At 41.6% G+C, this 23426-nt stretch overlaps 2 protein-coding genes and 1 long non-coding RNA gene across 3 annotated transcripts; 2 read left to right on the forward strand and 1 right to left on the reverse strand.

The window, feature by feature from the left end:
- Positions 1 to 538: 538 nt before the first annotated feature.
- On the forward strand, positions 539 to 3122 carry LOC136446619 (leucine-rich repeat-containing protein 15-like). The gene is made up of 2 exons (XM_066445092.1): positions 539 to 660; positions 1169 to 3122. The coding sequence occupies exons 1-2, from the start codon at positions 563 to 565 to the stop codon at positions 2892 to 2894; spliced, it is 1824 nt and encodes a 607-aa protein (XP_066301189.1). The 5' UTR covers positions 539 to 562; the 3' UTR covers positions 2895 to 3122.
- A 4369-nt stretch (positions 3123 to 7491) lies between these two features.
- LOC136446233 (uncharacterized) lies at positions 7492 to 10282 on the reverse strand. The gene is made up of 3 exons (XR_010757532.1): positions 9216 to 10282; positions 8579 to 8687; positions 7492 to 8342 (listed from the first exon to the last, which is right to left on the reverse strand). It is a non-coding gene; the product is annotated as an uncharacterized lncRNA (long non-coding RNA).
- Positions 10283 to 12803: 2521 nt separating this feature from the next.
- LOC136446124 (kelch-like protein 18) lies at positions 12804 to 22387 on the forward strand. The gene is made up of 11 exons (XM_066444415.1): positions 12804 to 12954; positions 14282 to 14412; positions 14890 to 15030; positions 15487 to 15685; positions 16239 to 16399; positions 17294 to 17427; positions 18197 to 18419; positions 19279 to 19383; positions 19727 to 19838; positions 20316 to 20442; positions 21494 to 22387. The coding sequence occupies exons 1-11, from the start codon at positions 12838 to 12840 to the stop codon at positions 21754 to 21756; spliced, it is 1713 nt and encodes a 570-aa protein (XP_066300512.1). The 5' UTR covers positions 12804 to 12837; the 3' UTR covers positions 21757 to 22387.
- The last annotated feature ends 1039 nt before the right edge of the window (positions 22388 to 23426 follow it).

Below are 23426 nucleotides of genomic sequence, written 5' to 3' on the forward strand. Positions count from 1 at the left end.
CGTTACGTCCATTGGAATTCAAAAGACATGTAAAACATTACTTAAGATAGGTAAGTATTGCAGGATGTGAAGAAAAGATTCGGTACAAAATGATCCAAGGCGCACAGGAACGTAATAAGCCTGTTCACGAATCCAAATGCGCATGTGGAGGTCAAAGGTAAACTTGTTAACAGTTCTTTTATCGACCATGCTTTGTACATGTCCGGATGTATATATCTCCGTCGGTCGGTTTGCATAACAATGTCCAGATGTGTTTTGTTTATGTCACATGGGCCTTCACCTTTGACCTGAGCATGCGCAGTTGGATCCGTGAACCTCCTTGGGGCTCGTTGACACTCTTGCCTATATTCTAGCCCACATGAATTTCGTATCAACATTTTTTAAAATAATTTAGGTAAAGTCATAAGTCGGTGGGACAACTTCTTTCCTCAAACTTTACCTGGACCAAAAAAATGTTGATACGCAACTCATGCGGACTTGAATATAAGCTAAAATTCTACTTTTTTTTGTACCCGCTATATAGTATATCGGCACTCAGGCTCGACAGGGACCGTACTAGACCATGTATCTGACGTTGATATTCCTGGCGTTGGTGTCCTCACTTCAGTTGGGGCACCTGATGACTCATCACACCTGCCCTATCAAATGCTCCTGTCCGAGGTAAGTAGCTTTAGTTCTCACCTTTTCATTGTGATACTTAGCAACGTTACTTTTCAGTGTGCTAATAACAGACACGTGTTCTGGTTTGTTTTGTTTGGCATCCCGCGGTGATATGTCGTATTACTTGCTATAATGTCAAAATCTGTCTTCCTACATTCTCTTTGAAAGAGACCATCTGACGTTCCAGCATTCGCATTGTGAATTGTTAGAATGGATTTGGGAAGAGTTTATCAAATTGAATTTGGATTTTGGTCTAATTCAATCAAACTTAGATTTCGTGAATGTGAAGTAGGGTTTGCGAAGGGTAACTTTCAAACTGCCTCAGTCCAACTCTCGAGACAAAAGTCAGAGTCAAATTTTACAAAACTTTCCTAAATCCAAGTTAACAAACCCTCCCTAAAGCCGAATTTACAAACCCCAATGTGAACGGGATCTAAAACTGTGTATTCTAATGATGCCTCAAAGTAACAATCTCGACAAGACAACGTTAAAATATTTTCCTTTTCAGCATAAGATCAGCCCAGTGTGGCCGTTACCTATCCGTCGTACCTGAGGGGTTTCCGGAAACGATTAACTCCCTGGACCTGGCCGGAAACCGGATCGCGAGCTTGGACAAACTCTCACTCCAACAACTTCCCGAGTTAGATCAACTCAACCTCGGACACAACTATCTCACTCTCATCCCAGCAAACTCTCTAAGCAACTTCACAACTTTACAAGTTCTGAATCTTACCAATAATCGTATTGATTCTCTTACTGTACAGTCATTCAGTGGTCTTAGCAACCTTGTGATGCTTGTCTTAGACGAAAACAGGTTAACATCTCTTCCAGCCGGGATGCTGAGCCCACTCACCTCCCTTTCCTTCTTGAGTGTCAGAAATAACGAGCTAAACACATTTAGGGGAGCTCTGGTTTCTTCTGGAATAGAGAGTGGGCTGAAAACCCTTCTCATAGATCATAACAAGTTCTCCTCGCTTAGTTCGAACATATTCAGGGGGCTGGGGAATGTTGAAACGTTGATGTTGCATCACAGCGAAGTTTCCAATGTAGAGCCAGGTGCATTTGCAGGATTGTCCAACTTGGTAAATCTCTCTCTTGCTTACAATACCATTGGATCACTGCAAAACGCACCCTTTCGAGATCTAGAGAAGCTGAAGCATCTTTACATGCAGGACAACGAGATGACTCTCATAGACAATGATGTATTTCGTGATGTACCAAATCTAGAGACACTATATCTCGGATACAACAAGCTGCATAGTGTCCCTGCTCTTCAAGGGAAAATCAAATATCTAAACATTGCACAAAATAATCTGGAAGGGTGGCCCACACTTGCCCTGCCCAGCCTTCAGACGCTACTGCTGTATGCAAACCGCATTCACAATATATCAAAGAACGACCTGCAACCTCTTATAAATCTTGAAACATTGGAACTACAGTTTAATGGCCTGCAAAATATTGAAGAAGATGCTTTTGATCAACAGGTTAATCTAAAACATCTTTTTCTTGGAAACTGCGCCCTAAAATCTTTACCTCCGCGCGTCTTTTCCTCCTTGAAAAGTCTTAAGGAACTTCGTCTGAATCATAATCAGCTAGAGGAAATATGGGACGGCACATTCGATGGTCTGTCGTCATTGAAAGTATTGTTTCTTTACGGAAATGCCATCCGGTCTGTTGGTGACATCTCACATCTGAGAAGTCTTACAATTCTTTCTTTAAACCATAACAACTTAACAAACATACCAGCCTCAATACGGTATCTCAAGAACCTTGAAGAGCTCTCCATCACTTCTAACCAGATCACTAACATTCCCCCTGACGTCTTTTACAATTTGAGTTCTCTGCAAAAAGTTAATTTGTATGACAACCCGTTCAACTGCGACTGCGCACTAAGCGATTTTGTCGCGTGGGCTCCTGGGAAGGATGCCTTCGCGGGAGAGCTGATCTGCGCAGGTCCAGTTCTGATGCGCGGCAGGTCGTTAGACAGGACCAGTGTGGACCAGCTTGAACTTATATGCAAATCCGGCCCCAACACTTCAGTCATTGTTGGGGCTGTCTTTGGCGGCATTGTAATCGGATTGGTGCTTGCCATTGCAATTAAGATTATACACAAATATAGGAATTCTTCTATCAGTCGTTCCAAATTTGTAGAAATGGACTCAGTGAAGGACGAAGATACCATCAGTATCGTTAACGAAAGCCATTCTGACATAACGTTTCACGATCAAGACTGAAACAGAGATGTAAAATCAAGCAGTATATGATTTATTAATTCTCAATACGTTTACATTTTGAACGGTTTCAAAATCAATGCACAGTTAAAATGATCTTAGTACATGGGAATTGACGAACCCAACAGATACATTGATCAATCACAAAACATCACAATAAGACGGCTTCCTTTTCTTGTAGGAGAGAGTTATGTGTTGGGGAACGTTTAAGAAGATGTTTAGATTCTTTTCAAGATGAGTAGAAGAATGAGAAACAGATGTTTTCTCCTAATGCAACGGTGGATGGCTGTATCATTATCTTTGGGAAACCTATGCCTACCCCCTGTCACATGTTCATATACACAACATCCTGCCCAGTAAATTTCTTACTAAATTCAATCCTGCACATGCGCAATGGTGCCCAGATCCTGTAGATGTAAACAAAAATGTTACATGAAGAAGCTGCTTAATAACCAATAAGCACTAAAAGTCATTATTCTAATTCTATTCATCATCTAGCTTACATAAAAATGTTTTTATGACGTGTAGATTTTAGATAAATGTTCTTGGGATCATTCTTACTTTAGTCTCTTGTGTGTGATTACGATGGAATACATGTGATTGATACATAACAAAATAAGCTTGACACTTTTGAATCATTATCTTATACTTACTGTTTATATTTGATTAATGCGTCTGAATTGAAACTGTACATGACAAAATATATGTTCAAATTATCTTAGATTCCTTAGATGTCTTTGTGTCATTTTTTGTTTCCTAACTTATAAACTAGAAAAACAACTTTGCATTATGATACGACAAATCACAAGAACTACAAGTAGCTATAGAGTTAGTGGATGAAATCATCACCTCCAATTACTTGCTGGGTGCCTCCCAATGTATCAAGTGTCAAACCATTCAAAAACGTTAATTAAAATAACATTATTACAATTATGCAATATTGTATTTTTCAAACTTATTCTCAACAAGCTGATTTCATGACTCAGTCATATAACAGGACATATTACTTATTACATTTATCAAGACTAGGTGAGTCGACAGAAATTTTGAATACACTTTGAGAAAAGCCAAGGTGATGTCAAACAAAACAAAACGTTTAGTCATCTTTGCCAGAAGAAACAACACCTCCCTCGTCATAAACAGTGGCATGAGGCTCTATCTTACCAGCTTCATCGTCATGGTAAACTTCACCATTATGATAAATATGTTCACAGTCTGGTGTACTTTGGCCAATGGTAGAACCTAATGTTTCCTTACTGCTGAGGTTTTCAGTCGTTTGAACTTTAACCCCTTCAAGGCCATATTGGGGTACATCAAAAAGAGTCGACTCTGCATAAGGTACGATTCTACCCGACGCAGTTTCCTGCATACAGGACTCCGAGTCTGAATTTGCACCGTTGCTACAGCCTTCTTCGTTGCTACCCTCACCGTTCTGATTGGCGTTAACTTGGGGGATAACAGCTTGGCCAGCAGCTATGTTGTTCATGTGACTAACAGGGTCATGTTTATCAGGTTGATTCCTAACCATTGCCGAACACACGGCTAACATCAGAACACAAACAAAGCTCGTCACTACAAGAACTAAAGTCGTCAGCATCCGTTCTGATGCCGCGGCAACAGGTTGTGGAGAGGAACTGCCTGTGGTTTGCGGTATGTCTGTTATAGACATATACCGTATGCTATCTTCTTTTTCTCCTGTTTGTTTCAATATTGATGATGTTGTTGCAGTGAAACCAAATGTCTTTGTTGCTGAGAAGGTAACACCAGAACTGTTTAGCAGATAACTCACTTTTGGGGATGCAAAATGAATTTTGCCTTCTTCTTCAGTCATTTGTGAAGACAGCCCTGTATATAAACTACTATTGGACGAAGTAGCAACATTTGACATTGTAAACTCATGACCTTCAACGGGACAGGCATGGTCTAGAGAACAAGGTCCCTGCGGGACCATCAATTTCTTTGGACCAGTGCCATTTTTGATCCAACATGATGTGACATTCAGTGTACACAACTCTGCATTCTCCAGTTCAGGAGGTGTTTTACATCGGAACAAAGACTGATCTCTATCCATCGCGCGTATAATAGTACTTGTTTCAAAGAAGTCGTCGCATATTTCTGATGGTCTTTCGCTGCACTGTTTCGCTATTACGGCAGCGTCAATGAGCCAAGCTATGTGGCAGCTACAGTGAAAGGGATTACCTTCCAGTATCGGGTTGTATCGTATGACCTTATCCGTCGTTATGTCGAACCCTAGATCACACAATGACACAGTCCTCAGACTGTTGTAGGAAAAGTCTATCCTTATCAAATTATGCAGGAAAGACCTGACAGGGTAAAGGCTGATACAGGAAAGCTGATTATGTGACAAATACAACTCATATAACTTGGGCATGTATTTCAAACATATCCACGGGAAATGGGTTATGCTGTTGTTTTTAAGATTCAGCTTGTTCACCCAGGGTAGTGCTACACACGGAAAGGTAGTCAGGGCATTGTTGGGAAGCTGTAGTTCAAATAGCGTGTCTGGCAATGCTTCTGGAACTCGGGTTAATCCTTTGTTGTCACAAGATATGCTAGAGACACTAGATTCTGAAGGGTAGAGTTCAACGTCACATCCCACAGCTAGCAGTTTGGAAATTTGTGATTTGTCTGCTGAGTTTGTTTGGACTGATGTCAAGATGAGAACGAAAAGAATGCTGTGCGATCTCAAAATTCTTGTGGATCTGAGAAAACATTGCATGATGGATTAAAAGGCGGATGTGTAAAGGAACAATTATATGACAAAGGACTACAGCTATAAGGATTTAAGTATTCATGATATCAATGTTTTGTATTGAATATGAAGGCTAGATCTATATGGAATGCAAAACTTTTCAAGTAATAAAAAATGTTAGCCAGGGGTCGAATGGAACGACAGGAATACTGGTATTTAGAAAATACCCCCGTTCATCAACTTTGCAAAGTGTCTCTAGATTATTTTAGTTGTTTGCACTTGCTGCAGCCATTTGAGAAAGTTTGTTGTTCTTTTGTTTGCTATTTGTATATTTACTATTATAAGCCGAATCATTCGTTAGCAATCTTATCACTTAAGTTAAGGGACTTGCTGGACACGCCGTCGTTCCTGCTCCTTGTCTGAAAGGCTTTGTTGGAGGCCGGAAGGACGGGCTTGCATGGATCAATATACACCACAACCCTATGATTTATTCCCTCACTCTGATCTCCAGTCCTGGAAGTAAAATAACAAATTAATCAGAAGCCATGACGAAAATCTCTAAATTTGCACTAAAGCTGGTTGTAGAAATACACTCATTCAACCATTGTTGACAGAGAAACACACACACACACACACACACATACACACACGCACACACACACACACACACACACACACACACACACACACATACCCTGGGGGCCAGGCACCGTATATCGGCTAGCCACCAAGCAACGCGTGCGCGCCCAAGCTTTCCCGGCCCACCCTCCCGCTGTCCCCCGAAGACCGACCCCGCCCCACTCTCCGCTGTAAACCCAAGGTCTGCTAGCCATACATGGAGTAATCGGATAGCGGAGTTTGGGTCTGAGCGGAGAGTGGGGCGGGGTCAGTCTTCGGGGGGCAGCGGGAGGGTGGGCCGTGAAAGCTTGGGCGCGCGTGCGGGGATCCGATTACGGTGCCTGGACTCCCAGGGTAACACACACACACATACATACACACATATATACTTACTTCTGATATAACACAAACTGCAAACAGATCTGTTTGATACTGCCAGCCACTTGACGTTGCCACTCCCTGTAATGGCAAAAGAAAAGGGATGCTTAATTGTCTGTTTCTGAGTTACATGCACATGCACAGGATGACGTACACTGCACGAAATGGCCTCGTTTCCCGGCGTATACGTACCGGTATTTTTCTGTATTTTTGTCGGATACTGACGGATACTGACGGATAGATGCGGATTCGTGTAAGATATCCGACAATTTCCGCACCGGTATATGGAATATTTCCGGAAGAATCCGAAAGTAAGGTATTTTCGACGAATACGGAGCCGTACACTGCACGGAAATGCCATCGATCCTGGCGGATACGAACAGGAAATTTTCTGTATTTTTGGCGGATACTGACGGATACAGGCGGATCCAACCTGACGGATCCGACTAAATGCGCACTGGGATATGGAATATTTCCGGAAGAATCCGAAAGTAAGGTATTTTCGACGAATACGGAGCCGTACACTGTACGGAAATGCCACAGATCCTGACGGATGCGTACAGGGATTTTTCTGTATTTTTGGCGGATACTGACGGATACTGACGAATCCAACCTAACGGATCCGAAAATTTACGCACCGGGATCGGGAATATTTCCGGAGGAATCCGAAAATGAGGTATTTTCGACGGATACGGAGCCGTACAATGTACGGAAATGCCAGAGATCCTGACGGATACGTACAGGAAGTTTTCTGTATTTTTTAAAAAGAAAATTGCGGATACTGACGGATACAAGCGGACTGTGATCCGGAACCTCAGATCCGGAGGAATACAAAAATAGGAATTTTCGACGGATATGGAGCCGTACATTGCACGAAATTGCCCAAGATCCTGACAGATACGTACAGTATGTATTTGCCACGGATACAGACTGATCCAACATACAGACTTTCTACAATCTTTGACATATTGTGACTCTGAATATGTTTGTATTTGCCACGAATATGTACAAATCAAACACACAAAGTTTGATAGAATGGTTGATTATTCATAAATACGCGTGCATTCTTAATTTAACGATACCAAAAACATTATTATTCAATGACAGGAAGTTTTGGGAAAGCCTGAATGCAACATCATTTCATATTTCAACATATATGCATTTCTAAGTTCAAAAACTATCAAATACAATACGGAAGTTCTATGTGGCTAAATAATCCATTTCGTTTAAGACAGGCCGAGGGACATCCACATACTCAAAGCACCTCTGCATATGCAGGTTAATGTCGGTAAATTGGGGTTGTGTAAGCACAATTGTTATAAAATGTATTACAATTAACAACCATCACATCATGGTGGTAATATTTACTGCCGTATAGTGCACTTGGATCAAAAATTTCTACATGTTCTACATATTCTACTAAAGTAATGAAAGCCTTATTTGTGGCCAGTTCTTCGTCTAAAAGATATCAGATACAAATAATTTCAAATACAGAGGTTGAAAATAGAAACTTCAAAGTAACATTATACTGTCTGAAAAACTCCCATGATGACACGCCACATTTTACACGTAAGTAGTATATGCCGTGGAACTGCATGTGTATAATCGTCCTCTCCCCATTCTATGACTACATCTGAGTTCACTTCTTCCATGCACTCTTGGTAAGGTACAGGCAAGGCTGATTTCTTCTGTATCTAGCATGTTGGACTCAGCTTGGAGTTCATCTTGTGATGAACCAGTTCCTATATGATAAAACCAAATGATGAATAAATATCAATTCACATACTTAGTGTTTAAGTAACATGTCACATGATTTTGACATAACTGTGATCAAGGAGGTCATATAGACTATATAACCTCCTTGCTGTGATGGGCTTCGTTTCATCACATCAGCTAACAAAAAACAAGGGACAATGGGTATCCATCATGCCTGTCTCAGCTAACATTGAAGTGTACCGATGATGGACTTAAGCCTTACCGAAGGAGCCTGAGGTACTCTGAGCATCTGGCAGCTGATTGCTTTGTTCCAAGCCAAGCTAAGGTCCTCACATCATGTGCTGCATTTGTGAAGGAAGTATCTGCCGATGCTGTATAGGATGTATATATAAAGGGAATCAATGACAAATATTAAACATATCACATAATCACATTTGTAAAAAAATGATTCTGCCATCGTTTAATTGAATACGTAAAACTTACATTCATAACTTGAATATGATATTGATCAAACATGTACAGCTACAACTTAATGCAATAATCACTGAAACACACTACTACCTCCACATAAGTTCCAGCTCACTATCCACAAACTGTGGGACCTTTGTGGGACAAATACTTATGACATTCTCTTCCGTTACAGGATATCTTTAATTATCTTTCCCTCAACCGCTTGCTATGTTGTATCTGAAACGTTAACCAGACACAAATGTCTGTTGACCATTGGCAAGAACGAACAAATTGAAAGCTATAAATTTCCTAGATCCTAACGGTGTAGAAGTGCAGGTCGACTGGACAATTCTTAATGTCATGCAAATGCGATGATATGTCAAGCCACAATAGGAGGATAACTGACGTTCAAACTAGGTAGAAACAGGAATTTTCCAATTTGTACTTACCAAAGGGCAGTCCCTCTAAATGATGAATCGACTCCCTACCAACTTTACAAGGGGGAGGGGGGCGACGAATATTGCATGCACGAAGAAGACTACTTCGCAATGCCGCGCGTTTGAGTTTACACCGAATCCCCTTCGACTCTCAAGTCACTAAAAATCACTGGTCGACCGTGGTAGACTCTGACGATGCCATGTTAAGCACAGAGAGTGATGAAACGCCGTTCTTGTCTCCGTGCTGTTCACCGACAAAACCGTTTCTCGCGCCTGACGTCATGACACGCAGTGCCTTGTGGGAGATTGGACACGAATCCGTATTCCGGAAACGTCAGGATATGTCGGAATTGTTGGATCTGAGGTGCATCGGATCCAATCGGAAACGTTCCGTATCTGCTATGATGCACGATTGCGGATCCGCTGGATTTTTCAGGATCTGAGATCATGCCGTGCAGTGTGTATTTGTTGGTTAGGATCCGAAGCAACTACCGACAAACAAACAATCCGATTATCTCTGCCATATTGACAAATATCTGAAAACGAAGGATCCGCGCAAATATCCTCAGGTATCCGAGGCGCATCACGGATCCAGACGTATACGGCGTCGGAATTGCCGGATCTGAGCTGTACCTGGTATTTGTCTGAATTTGCTCGGAAACGTTCCGTATCTGTACCCGAAACGTAGGAAGGATCCAGACGTATAAGGCGCCGGAATTGTCGGATCTGAGGTGCATCGGATTCGATCGGAAACGTTCCGTGTCTGCTATAATGCATAATTCCGGATCTGCTGGATTCGTCAGGAAATGAGATCATGCCTTGCCGTGTGTATTTATTCGTCAGGATCCGAAACAACTACCGACATACAAACAATCCGAACATTCCAAATATTAAAAAAACGAGGGATCCGCACAAATATTTTCGGGTATGCGAGGCGCATCACGGATCCAGAAGAATACGGCGTCGGAATTGGTCGGATCTGCGGGCACCTCAGTATCCGAGCAGTGAACTGGGATTTTTCCGGATTCGCTCGGAAACGCCATGAGGCCCGATTCCGGATACGTCGGATCCGTCAGGATACGTGGTCATTTCGTGCAGTGGTAGAAAATATTCTTCAGGCTATAGCCACTGCGTGTGTATATGCATACAACGCTACAATGCTACATCTTTTACAGCTAGATATGAATATATGCCTACAATTTCCATCAAGGCAAAACCCTTATCTTCTGCTTTGAGCAGTTAAAATCATATTTTTTCACATTTACTCGAAAATTGATAACGTTGGGTAACATAAATTCGTGGGGTACTTAAATTCGGGATTTTTCGAAAACGGGGTATTTAGGGATATGTGCTAGATGCAACATCAGTAATACCGCTAGAAATGCAAACTTGACAGACTAACGTATTCAGAACACTGGCTGAAAAGCTTCGATAAGCATGCATTATAAGGCGACGAGGACAAAAACTCTCCGTCCCTTATTGGACCAGTCTGATGGCTTTGTGGGAGAATCACACTACATCGTTGTCGGCTGGTTTACAAGACAAATGTCACATCCACTTCCTGCTCAACACAATCATTTACAAGACAACTTATTTTCTTAAAATTGCTGACCTGCAATTGGACTCTAAGTGTGATCAATCATCAAAACCCCTCTTTGTTGCTACAACCTACGGCACGTGTATTTTCCCGCCGCCATATCATTACCCAGAATCCTGTTGTCAAGCAGACGACAAAGGTTTGTGAGGAACACTTTTTTGTCTAAATGTTGCGTGTGATTGTGGACTGAGGACGATATTTTCCTCAAAGTTTGCTCCTAACACAACAAGGAATACATGGACATAGTAGTATTATCATTGAATGCTACGGCATCCGGCTAACTTTCCATTTATAATGTACACGTTGCCATGACGGTGGATGTCGACTTTGACGTTCTATAGCTACCGACTCAACACACGGGTTGTTCCCGTAGTCCTGATGTGTGCGGTACGGCCGTTTTTTCGTGTATTTTTTTACTTGGACACGTCTATATCCATAGCACTCTCCTCAAGCCAAGGATGGAACGAATAGCTGTTGTATAAAATGTAATTAGCGGTAAGATATTCAAGACGAATCTTCTCTCCCGAATTAATGTACACCCCTGTCCGACAGCACCGTCATCGTGCGTGCGGCGGACGGTAGTTTCAAGTTGAAATATTATGGTTTCAGCACGACTAGAGACAAAATCTACCATATATATGATTAGTGCAAAGATAGTACATGATACTGACAGAATAATAGAAAAAAAGGATGGTTTATTGTTCTGCTAGATTGATTTCAGTCAACCATTATCGGAAAAATCCCGAATTTATGTTACCCAACGTTATAGCGTAAATGACATTGAACACCACTTGTAATTCATTCTACGTGGATACATTAACATAACTCATGACACGTACAGACTAAGCTCATGACATGGCGGGTTGGCTTTGACGCCGTCAAAAGGGTAAATTCAGTACCCGACTTAGCCTGGGGAGTTAAAATGTAGTGGAAGGAGGGAAAATAGTGTCTACGGCACGCCTTCCAATACCGTGCCGCAAAAAGCCATTGTCCCTGAGGCCTCAATGCGATCTTTCCAGTCGTTTTGTTTTTACTATGCACAGCAATTCTACATTTTCATAATATGAAGAATTAGGCAACATGTAAAAAAACATTATACGGTGCGTTTTTCTGACATGGTGGTCTTGATCTTGCAGGACCAATAATATTAATAACTTTATTGCAAGTTCATGCCCGAAGGCTAATTGCAGACAAACATGTACATGGAAATACATGGGAATATTTACTTTGGCTCAAACCAACGAGTTTCCCTCGGCCCCGTTTTACCAACTCTATGTACATCGATGTTGTTTCACCTCTTACGCAATGGAGATAGAACACACGCGCGCAGCATACACATAACTACCAGATTTCAACATTTACATTTTTTTTGTGCCGCTTAAACTCATAACTATACAAAATTAGTTGTTATAAGAGAATGAATGCCTTACTTTCAGATGACTGCAAAGAAGCTGCCTCTCGTCAGAACTGCCGATAAAGGAGTGTGGAAAAGGTAGATAATTGTCTGGTGACGTCACAAGAACTGATCACGTGACAGCCGCCTGAAGACTGTTCTTGTGTCTCCTTGTTAACAATGAGTTGAGAACTTTTTTTAAAAAGTGTATTGTTTCTTTTTCTTCAGTGTGTGGGTGATACTGAAGTAAATAAGTCTGCTCGGGCAAGAATGTTTACGTACCTTCCAAGGGAATGTATCAGCATGTCGTCCTTATATGGCAAGCTGAGTTACTGTTACCGTGTTATTTGTTTAGTCATTCAGCATGGACTATACTAAAACTTGTGTAGAATCTTGAAATATGATTTGTACAGGCCTATAGATGTAACGTTACAGTGTTTTCTCTCTTTTATTAGCGCTTATTGATGTAGATTTATCATACATGCACGGATATTTCATAAGGGAATCAATTTCTGGTGTGCGTCCGCTCAAAAAACATAATTCAAAATCGTCAGAAAGTAAAGTTTTTTGGGGCCAAACATTGAAACAAAACCACCTGTTACGCTCCCAGCATACACCGCGCGGTGACCTCGAGGTCATCCAACATGGCGGACCTTGCGGACGACGTCGTGATGTTCCGAGCTTCTGACTTCTCTTCTCAGGGTTACTCTCTCATGCAGGACATCAGGCGACAGGGCAAGCTGTGCGACGTAACCTTAAAAGTCTGTCCATTTTCTTGGAACGAGGTTGACAAGTGTGTTTAGTCGATAGTTAGCAAAGTTGGGCGTAGCCGTGTGAAGCATTTTCTTGTTGTCACTGACGCGTAGCTTTCAGCTGGTTTGTTTACAGAAAGCTACACTAATCTCCAAGCAGGTGTAGACCTTTCTCACGCGGCGGACATGATAGAATGATAACGTGGCCCTTGTGGCAAACATTAGACCGATCCTAACTGTCAATCACAATTATCAGTTTAGCCAAATATTATGATTACCTGATAATTAGAGAATCGACCAATGGGGAAGTGGCTGCATGACCGTCAAATATTTGCATTTCTATGTTTTTATTTTGCATTTCTACGTTTTGAGGAAGGAGGACGGGGACTATGGGATCGTTCAACAAAGCTCTAAATGGCTGCATCTTTTTTTGTGCATTACATGGATACTTGGATATCATATTTTAAAACTTAATGTGGTTTAGGAGGAAAACTAAATCTGTATTTTTGCTTCTTTGCCTCATTGGCCTGACGTTTTTATTCTATCATGTCCGCCACGTGAGAAGCTGTATTAGAGTGAAAGATTGTTACCTTTTCGACGGACTTCCCTGACAGTGCAAAAGAAATGGGCTATTAAAAAAAAGGTGGAAGAGGTCTAAATCAGCTTTTGCCCAACCTGGTATCCAGTTGCTTTGCTTCAACAGACCCAACCCCACCCAATCCAGGTTTGTTTGACCCAACCCTCATGTCCAATCCAACCTCTGCCGACTCTTGATATGTTTTGTGTTCAAGTATGGCTCATGTCATGTCAGTTTGGGTCATCAGATATAGCTGGGATCCCGCAGCCAAATCTGCCGTTTTTTGTGTGTGTTTCAACCACCAAATTGAATTTAAAGCACTACAAAATCCTGACCTTTTTCCTCCTAGTCCTCCTGTGAAATAAAACCGCAAAAGTAAAATTACAGTAGCTTAAGCTAATGCAGCCCACTCAAGTTGCATGCAAGTTTTCAGGCCTTCTGGGAAGCGCCGGTGTTGATAATTTTTTGGGAGCGCTGATTCACAATTTTCAACTTATTGGGGCCAGGTTCCTCTGCTGGGAATCATTGTCTCGATAAGTTGTAAATCAGGAATCAGCGCTCCCCCCCCTCCCCCCCCCCCCAAAAAAAAATTCAACATCAGTGCTGCTCAGAAGGCCTGCAAAGTAGGCTACATGCAAGTCAAGTGAGAAACAAAGGCCTTAATTACTCTGACAAACTTCTGAATGAAAACTTTCTGCTGTGATGGAAATGAAATATCATTTGAGGTATATTTAATCTGATGGCATTCATCTTTGACAGGTTGGCGATCACAAGTTTACGGCACATCGAATCGTCCTGGCCGCCACCATACCGTACTTCCAGGCCATGTTTACACACGACATGGTAGAGTGTAAACAAGACGAAATCAGCATTCAAGGAATTGAACCCAGGTAAAGTCACACTATTGTCACACACCTTTCTTTGAAGGCGATGGAAAATGAAATACCAAGTTTCTTATATGTAAAAGTTGTCGGGTGATTTTTTTTACATATTTTTGTGGCCTTGTGTTGGCGTAACGGTTAGGGTTTTTGACCAAGAACCCAGAGGTCCTGGGTTCGAATCCTCTTACATGCAGCTGATGCTGTGCCCTTGGGAAACACACTTGACCCAACTTTCCTCACTTCACTCATCAGATGTAAAAATGGGTATCTGACTTAGGTTGGGGAGGTAAAAGGCGGTGGAAGGAGAGGGTTTTTGCTCCACCTTCCAATACCTAAATGCCTTAGACACTGGATAACAACCCACTGCTCCTATGGCCTCAAAAAGGCTATGGGACTACCTTTACCTTTTCAGTAATTTTATATTGGGGATTTAAGCTTGGGGGAACAGTGGAAACTATGTTTAGTAATCAGAAGTTTTTCTTCCAGTGCCCTGGAAGCGATGGTAAACTATGCGTACTGCGGCCAGGTGCAGATGGACGTCACAAATGTCCAGTCTCTCCTGGTGGCCGCCAGCTTCCTACAGCTTCATCCTGTCAAGGAGGCCTGCTGCAGTTTCCTGGAGGATAGGTAGGGGGCTTTGTGTCACTGATAAAACATGTAAAATATTCAGATGATAGGTCAGTTACTACAGTGTTTTGGGCCTCTCTACCTTTTTACATATCCTTTACCCTCCTTCTTATCACTTTTTCTTTCTATCTCACAAAGAATGTATTGACTCCCCCCCTCCATCCCATGGAACTTCTATTACAACTACTGTATTGGAATAAGACACGATCATAGTGTCAGAAAAACATGCGGCAGTTCAATTGAATGTGAAGAAAACATTATAATCAGACTATTCGAATATTTGTTAGGTTTCTTGAGGTATTGTATACAATAGGCATACAAGGCTCCCAAAATGTTAACTTGATTGTCTACGCCTAAATTAGCTGTATTGGTTGTATATGATTGTTTGCAGGGCCTCACTCAAAAGCATGTTGGTATAAGAAAACAGAAACAAGTTTTTCTTTATTGATCTAACAGGTTGCATCCAAACAATTGTTTGGGTGTGAAGAGGTTTGCTGAGACCTACATGTGTCACAATCTAGCAGAGGCAGCCAACAGGTACATCCAGCAGAACTTCATTGAGGTGTACAAGTCCGAGGAGTTCCTCTCTCTTCAGAAGGCAGAAGTGCTGCAGTTACTGGCCAGGGATGAACTTAATGTTAAACATGAGGAGGAAGTGAGTTTTGTCAGTTACTTATACTGTAAATACGGAAATTTTAGCAGGGATTTAATTTCGTGGTAGGGAGAAAATGGAGTGTTTGCGGTGGTTTCGAGTTTGCATTTGAAACCATAGTAGCGCTACAGTCACACAATGGAACTGCTTTTTACAAAAAACCCACTAGGTATGACTTAAAGCCATCAACATGTATTGTCATCTTGAATTTTAAGAAAAAATTGTTGGGATCATATGGTTTCCAGCAAATTCAGTTAGATCCATGCATTTCATATGGAAAATGGAAATGTATTTTAAACCAATTTTAATTAGCTTACTTGAAAAGCTAATATTCCACTGGTCCAGGACTGACAATGTGGAAATTCTTCTCATCTCTTATCATAAGAAAAGTGCACCAAGGATTATCATACTGTCTCAAGTAGGATGTAAGTTGAATGAGCAGCTGAGATTTCAACTCATGTCCTTCATTGTCAGCTACAGTTGTACTTACTATGCTAGACCTCACATGCTGTGCCATACATGGAAATAAATGTAAGAAAAAACATGTTTTCCACAGGTGTACGAAGCAGCCATTCAGTGGATACGACACGACGAGGAGAGAAGAAAAGAGGACCTGGTGGACCTCATGTCCAAAGTCCGCCTCCCTCTGCTCAAGCCACAGTTCATCATCGAACGTGTCATGACGGAGGAGCTGGTACGCAGCTCACACCAGTGCAGGTAGGAAGTTGAAAGGATACTTGGACTTAGATAGGCCCTGTTTACACATGTGTATTTAGTAAACTTGGAGTCGACTCAGGACTGTGCAAGGAGAAACCCAGGCCACTCAAATTGCATTTTCTAGTTAAAAAAGTACACTTGAGGAGCCTAAAGATCCTCTCACACAGCCCCAAGTCAACTCTGAAGAATTGAGTGTAAATCAGGGCTTAGACTTAGAGACTCCCACGTTGTGTGATGCATGAGGCAGTTAGAGAAGTCAAGTACGTTCTGTCTACAGCCAGTCTGATACTGATGGATAGATGCATATGGTTGGGTACTGAGGATATAGAAAATGGGTTGGTCAGTTGCCAAGGTAAATAAAATTTTTTCTAAATCTGGCATCACACAGAAGGAAAAAAGCTTGTTCTACAAGTCTATGAGGTCAAAGGTAAATTTTGGTACTAGTATGCACGATTTCCTCCTGGTACATTTTTGGCACCTGTTTCCTCTCTACCAAGGCACAATTTGTAGGTCACTGAGCCCCGTTTAATCAATAAATGAAAGACCATTACTAGTATTGTATACCTTCATGCCTCAAAGAAGAGCTAGGTACAGGTTGTGAATCGCATGGCTTAACAAACGTGTATTCAGAAAAGTATTAACAAAAAAACGTGAGTTAAACATACATAGTAGATAAGCTAGCCTAGTATGGCCATTTGTAACTTAATTATAGGTTTTCAGGCACTCACCTTTGGCAATGTTGAAATTTGACAACCTTCTGGCGATCAGTGTGACGTTGGCAAGAGAGTGTTTATCCTCCATCTTATGCTTTTAGTCACTAAATGTGTATTAGCTATAAGGTTAAAACAATCTCTAGTTAAACTGAAAGCATGTTTTTACACCTACTTTCTTCAGGGATCTTGTGGATGAAGCCAAGGATTATTACCTCATGCCTCAGCGCCGGTCCCAGCTCAGCAGCCGACTCCGCCCGCGCTGCTGTACCGACATTCCGGGACGCATCTACGCCGTGGGAGGGCTAACACAAGCAGGTCAGGACTGTCACTCACTCACTCACTCACTCACTCACTCACTCACTCACTCACTCACTCACTCACTCACTCACTCACTCACGCACTCACTCACTCACTCACGCACTCACTCACTCACTCACTCACTCACTCACTCACTCACCCACTCACTCACTCACTCTGTGACTCACTCACTCTCTCACTCACTCACTCACTCACTCACTCACTCACTCACTCACTCTCACTCACTACTGTAAAATTAATGCAGAAATGTTTGCGGTGGTTTTATGTTCGTGATTTTTGTGGCGAACTCCTTATTGCGAACCACAGTGAAAAGCCGCTACATTGTGTCAGTAGCACTACTATTGTTTTAAACGTGAACTCAAAACCACTGTGAACACTCCATTTTCTCTCTACCGCGAAATTAAATCCCTGCAAGCATTTCTACATTAAGTGTTTGTGGGTAATTTAGTAAGGGAAGAAGATGAAGGGTATTGGTCCTGAGGAAGCGTGTGCTGAGGTAGGTAACAGAATGTCTACCAAAATGCTATAATGGGAGGTTGCGTACAGGAAAGTGAAGTATTTTTCACACCTTGTCTGAGTGTATATGTCAGTGAGTGTCTTTGTGCGTCTGTGTATGTGTGTCTGTATTGCTGAGATTCCCATATACAAAATACAGCATTGCTCTAATCCTCATTTTTTTGTCTGTGTCACAAAACATTATGGGTATGTGGGGTGAAGTCTGCCATCTCTCTGATCGTCTTATTGTCCCCACTATCTTATCCCACAGGAGAGTCGTTGAGTACCGTAGAGGTGTTTGACCCGATACTGCAGCAGTGGGACCTGGCTCCACCAATGGCATCGCTCCGCAGCAGAGTGGGTGTGGCCGTGCTGGGGGGAAAGCTCTACGCGATTGGTGGATACGACGGCGAAGTGCGTCTCAGTACTGTGGAGGAATTTGACGCAGCAACAGGAAAGTGGAGTTTAACAACAAGCATGAATAGCAAGAGAAGGTATTGAAAAATTCTAATATATAATAGTGTTTATGAAAGTTTTTATTATGTTTATCTTCATGGAAGGGAAACATATTGTTTTTGCTCCGTTTCTTCTTCTTCCATTCCAAACAAATAAGGTGAATATTGCTGACCAGATGGCTGTCACCATGGTTACTGTTTAAGTAGCAGACACCCTTTGAGGTTTGATTACATTATGTAGCAAGTGGCAGGACAGAGCTGGAGGGGCTGGTCACCATAATGAATGTGTTTGAGTAAGAATAAACAAAGCAATATTTGTCAGGCTAGACCATGCGAAGGTAAACATTATGTATTTGCTTGCAAATGTTACCTTTCTAGTCTCATTATACATCAGATTATGAATGTTTGAATGAGCAGCTTAATAGAAAATTATAGATTTCACATAAGGCATGTCTTGATTGCTCAAACACAAGACAAGCTCTGTCTATAAACTGAGACCCTCTGGTCAGCAATATTGTGCAAGGAACACCCCTGTGTGGGAATCACCGTCTGGGCTGTTTTCCAGCCGATGAGATCTACTTACATTTTTTTTATTATGTATCAACAACAGTGCAATACAGCAAATATCTTTAAACTTGTGCAATACAGTATGTATATACGTATCGGATGTCGGATGCACGTAACTTTTACCCTGCGCCCTCCAGATTTTACTGATCTGACAAAGGGGTCGACCTAGGTTTTTAATTCATTAATCTTGTACATGGCTGATTTTAAAAGTGTGTCTTGTGTATACACTTCTGCAATAAAGATGATGTTGTCCCAAACAAAACATAGCTGTGCGAGACGGTTTTGAAAATTTTCTTTCAAACATGCATTTGACTGATTTTTCTCCCCACAGTGCTTTGGGAGCAGCGGCTTTAGTAGGAAAACTGTTCGTCTGTGGAGGGTATGATGGGATATCTTCTCTCAGTAGTGTGGAGTGTTACGACCCCGATACCAGAAAGTAAGTTAACTTCTTTAACAAGATTCAAACCACATTTTGAACTTTGCTGTCTATGACACTGTGTACTATGATTATTGTAGGATTTTAAGTGATTTGTCCTGAGATGTATACGGTGTCATATTAGGCATGGTTGGTTCCTATAACAATTGAATACTACTTAAAACTACCGAGTGAGCGAGTATGGTAACATTACAAAGAGTGGTCCAATGGAAACCTTGCAAGAAGTAGTGATTATATGGAGTAATAATGACCAGTGGTTATTGCAAAACAGAACCTTCTCATTTGTCAACACCATCAGGCTATATGAGAATGTTTATTATTGTTGATTGTTCCCCTCCTGCAGATGGAACCTGGTGACCCAGATGGTCAGGTCTCGCAGCGCTGCGGGAATCGCTGCGTTTGAAGGTCAGCTGTACGCTCTGGGGGGTCACGATGGGCTGCAGATATTCCACTCCGTAAGTATGATGGTCGTGCAACACAGCAAGTTATATATCTAAAATATGTTGTATAGAAAATCTTTTTCAAAGTGTGCAACAGTCTAAAGCATGTTGTATAGATAATCCTTTTTTCATAGTGTTCTACAGTGCAAGTAGCGAAAAATATCTTCTTGTAGTATGTTCCTGGTCGTATAGATTTAAAGTCCTACCCACGCCTGTAGTATATTTAGTGTATAGGGAAGTGTCTATCTGTGTCTATAGCCCTTGGGCCACACAGTTGTGCAGATGCTATATATATATATATATAGGGTTACATGTAGTCCACTGGTGAGTACTTCTTGTAGAGAAAAATAAAACAATCAGGAATGTCTCTCACCTGCTTGCATCAACAAGCAAGCAGGTGAGAGACTTTCGCAGTTATAAAAAAGAAAATTACTGTATTCTTCTGCCAAGAATGTTTTCAGTATGCTATTTTTTTACTTGTTTGTTGACTAGGTTGAGGTGTATAACCCTCACACGTACCAGTGGAGTCTGATCTCACCGATGCTGACCAAACGCTGCCGACTCGGCGTGGCGGGACTGGATGGGAAACTGTACGCCTGTGGCGGATATGACGGATCAGGTATGGCTCTAAAATGTTTTCTTAGAGAGAGAACAAATTTTGTTATTTCTGAATTTAAGAACTTTATTGAGTGACAATTGTAACAGGTACAATGTATGGCAACTTACAAATACATGGCAGCGCAGATGAACAATTGCTACATCTAAAAATCTAATAAAAGAACTTTAGGGTAGTCCCTTTATTTACAATAACTGATTTCAATAAAAGGAGCCCTTTACAAAATCATAACAAACCAGGATACAAATTTAAAGAAAAATCATAGACACACTAAATATGATTTAATTACTAGGTGGGAAATTTACTGAAATTCATTGTAGTGGTGTATTTCTATGGCCCAATTTACACTTGTTCAATGAAACTGTAGTACTACACATGGTAGTCTACTACTGTTACAGTAGTAGACTTCAGATTCGCGTCCACTTTACACTCAACGACAGGAATCCTAGCAGGACACCCCACTGTTCCTGATTGTCGCGAAACTGTAGTGACCTTTGAAAAATCGCGGGAGGGAATTTCAGCATATTTTTTATTTTTGAAAAGGTAGGGGTTTTATCTGATGCGAAATACCAAGAAAGGGGTCTGACAGCTCGGTTTTACTGAGAAAACTAGAGAATGACCGCAGATGACCTGAAATGGAACACGCGTTTAGTTCGACTTACATCAGATCGAATATGGCTGTTACCTTTGAACTGTAGTCTACTACCTCTGTACTACAGTTTCGCTTTACACCCGGTTCGAAGTCTCGCAGAACCTTTGCCGAAGTGTAGTACTACTACCCCCAAGGGTGTAGTAGACTTCTGTAGTAGACTACAGTAGTTTTCTTTTTTACACCCAGAAAAAAGCTGTAGTCTACTACTGTAGTAGACTACCATGTGTAGTACTACAGTTAAAAGGACAAGTGTAAATTGGGTCTATTTTTGGTCAACAAAACAAATCTTCTGAGCAAGCAGATGTGTATTAGGTATCTTTTATTTACAGAAGGCATCAAATTTACCATATGTTATTAAGAAATGTGTATCAACAAATGTACCTGATCCATGTTTTTCTGTAGGTTTTCTGGATTCTGTTGAGATGTACGATCCAGCCACCAACCTGTGGACGTTTGTCGCACCGATGAACAACCGGCGCAGCCGCGTGGCCGTGGTGTCGACCTGTGGCCGTCTGTATGCCATCGGAGGATACGACGGGAAAACAAACTTAAACACGGTTGAGGTGTACACTCCGGAGACGAACACGTGGACTTACGTCGCGCCGATGTGTGCGCACGAGGGAGGGGTGGGGGTGGGAGTCGTACCCTGGCTTACATCGTCATGACAACACGTTGACTCACATGTCAATCACAATGTGGGATCGATCAGTATGCCAGGCTAGAAAACTTATCAAGACTTGTCACTAAATTCTGAGATAATGTAAATGCAGAAATGTTTGTGGTGGTTTTATATGTGCGGTTTTCGCGATGAACTGTTTACCACAAACTTATAACCACCGCAAAAAGCTGTTCCATTGTTTGACTGTAGCACTACTATTGTTTTTAACACCAAATCAAAAACCCTAAACCACGAAATTAAATCCATGGAGACATTTCTGCATTTACAGTACTCAAATCAGTATCAAACGCCTGTAAATGATTTCTTATTTAGTGATTTTAACTATTAAAAGTGACATTGAGATTGTGTTATTTTTAGAGAACAAAATTAATATTGGAGCCACAGAGGACTTAAGATATGAAACTGGTGTGGCATGATACAAGTAATATAATTGTTATTATGAAACCTTACATGTATATATGGCTATTGGAATGACAACTAGATGTACATTTTCTATTCTGTGCAATTATATAATAACTTTTAGGGACCAAAATAGTTTTTTTGAATCACTGATGGAAATTATTATAATAATTATTATGTAACAGACTGTTGGATCATAGCATGGTTTTTCCTTAGCCCAATATGAAACAAAATCTCTGGTGGGAACACAGGTGTCAGCGATGTTGTTGTAATCTTTTAGTTTATTTATAATTTGCTTATAGCTTTCCCCTTAATGTGAATGACATACTGTAGAGGGAAAATTGAGTGTTTGCAGTTGTAACAATAGCGCTACAGTCATAAGTCGGCAAAAAGTTTTGCAGTGGTTTTAAGTTCGCGCTGAAAGTTCACCGCAAAAACCATGAACATCAAACCACCGCGAACATTTCTGCATTGACAGTATTTTGACCAACTTACTAACAGTATCTCATTCTCGTACTAGCACATGTATCTCCCAGTCCCAGGTACGATGTGGTAAGTTTGGAGATTCATACTGTCCTGTCCTGTCTTCACCTTTGACATTGCGCATGTGTAGTTGCAACCGTGAATGGGCTTATTGACACGTTTTTCCTCTAGGAAATTCCATTACAGGCCAAGCCCCTATGCATACCCCTGGGGGCCCAGAAAGGGTAACATACTAAGCCTGGTAGGGTAGCCTGGCCAGCCTTTTCCGCGAACCCTGGATGCTGTGTCGATTCGACTAGTCTTCTGTGTCTGTTAGTGTTACTTTACGTACTCCAGTTAGAATATTACAAACCGACCTTTTGTGTTTTTGATACATGTATGATCTGGATGAACGTGGCCAAATTATGAATGAGGCCAGTAACAACAGCAGTGGGCTAAAAAGAACCATACCATTTTTACTCGCGGTGATGTGTGCACCCCCCTCCCCCTTTAACACGCACCGGGCATAGCTCGAGCTAGTTGCAAATTAACGAGGATCTGTGCCTATTCAATATAAAAATAATCGGTATAAATGAACCAAAGTTGCTCACCTCACCATGGAACAGGCAGAGTTTTGTTGCTGGACGACCTACGGCGATCGATCCGGACGGTCGGCGGGCCTGAAAACACAATATCCCGGCCACTTCCCGGCAGCTTCCCGGCCACCGTTCTGTACCCTCGTGAGGTCACGTCCCCAAATATCGCGAGGCTTCTCCTACAGTCCACTATCTATGG

Source organism: Branchiostoma lanceolatum, chromosome 12, assembly GCF_035083965.1.
Source record: "Branchiostoma lanceolatum isolate klBraLanc5 chromosome 12, klBraLanc5.hap2, whole genome shotgun sequence".
NCBI classification, from domain to species: Eukaryota; Metazoa; Chordata; class Leptocardii; order Amphioxiformes; family Branchiostomatidae; genus Branchiostoma; species Branchiostoma lanceolatum.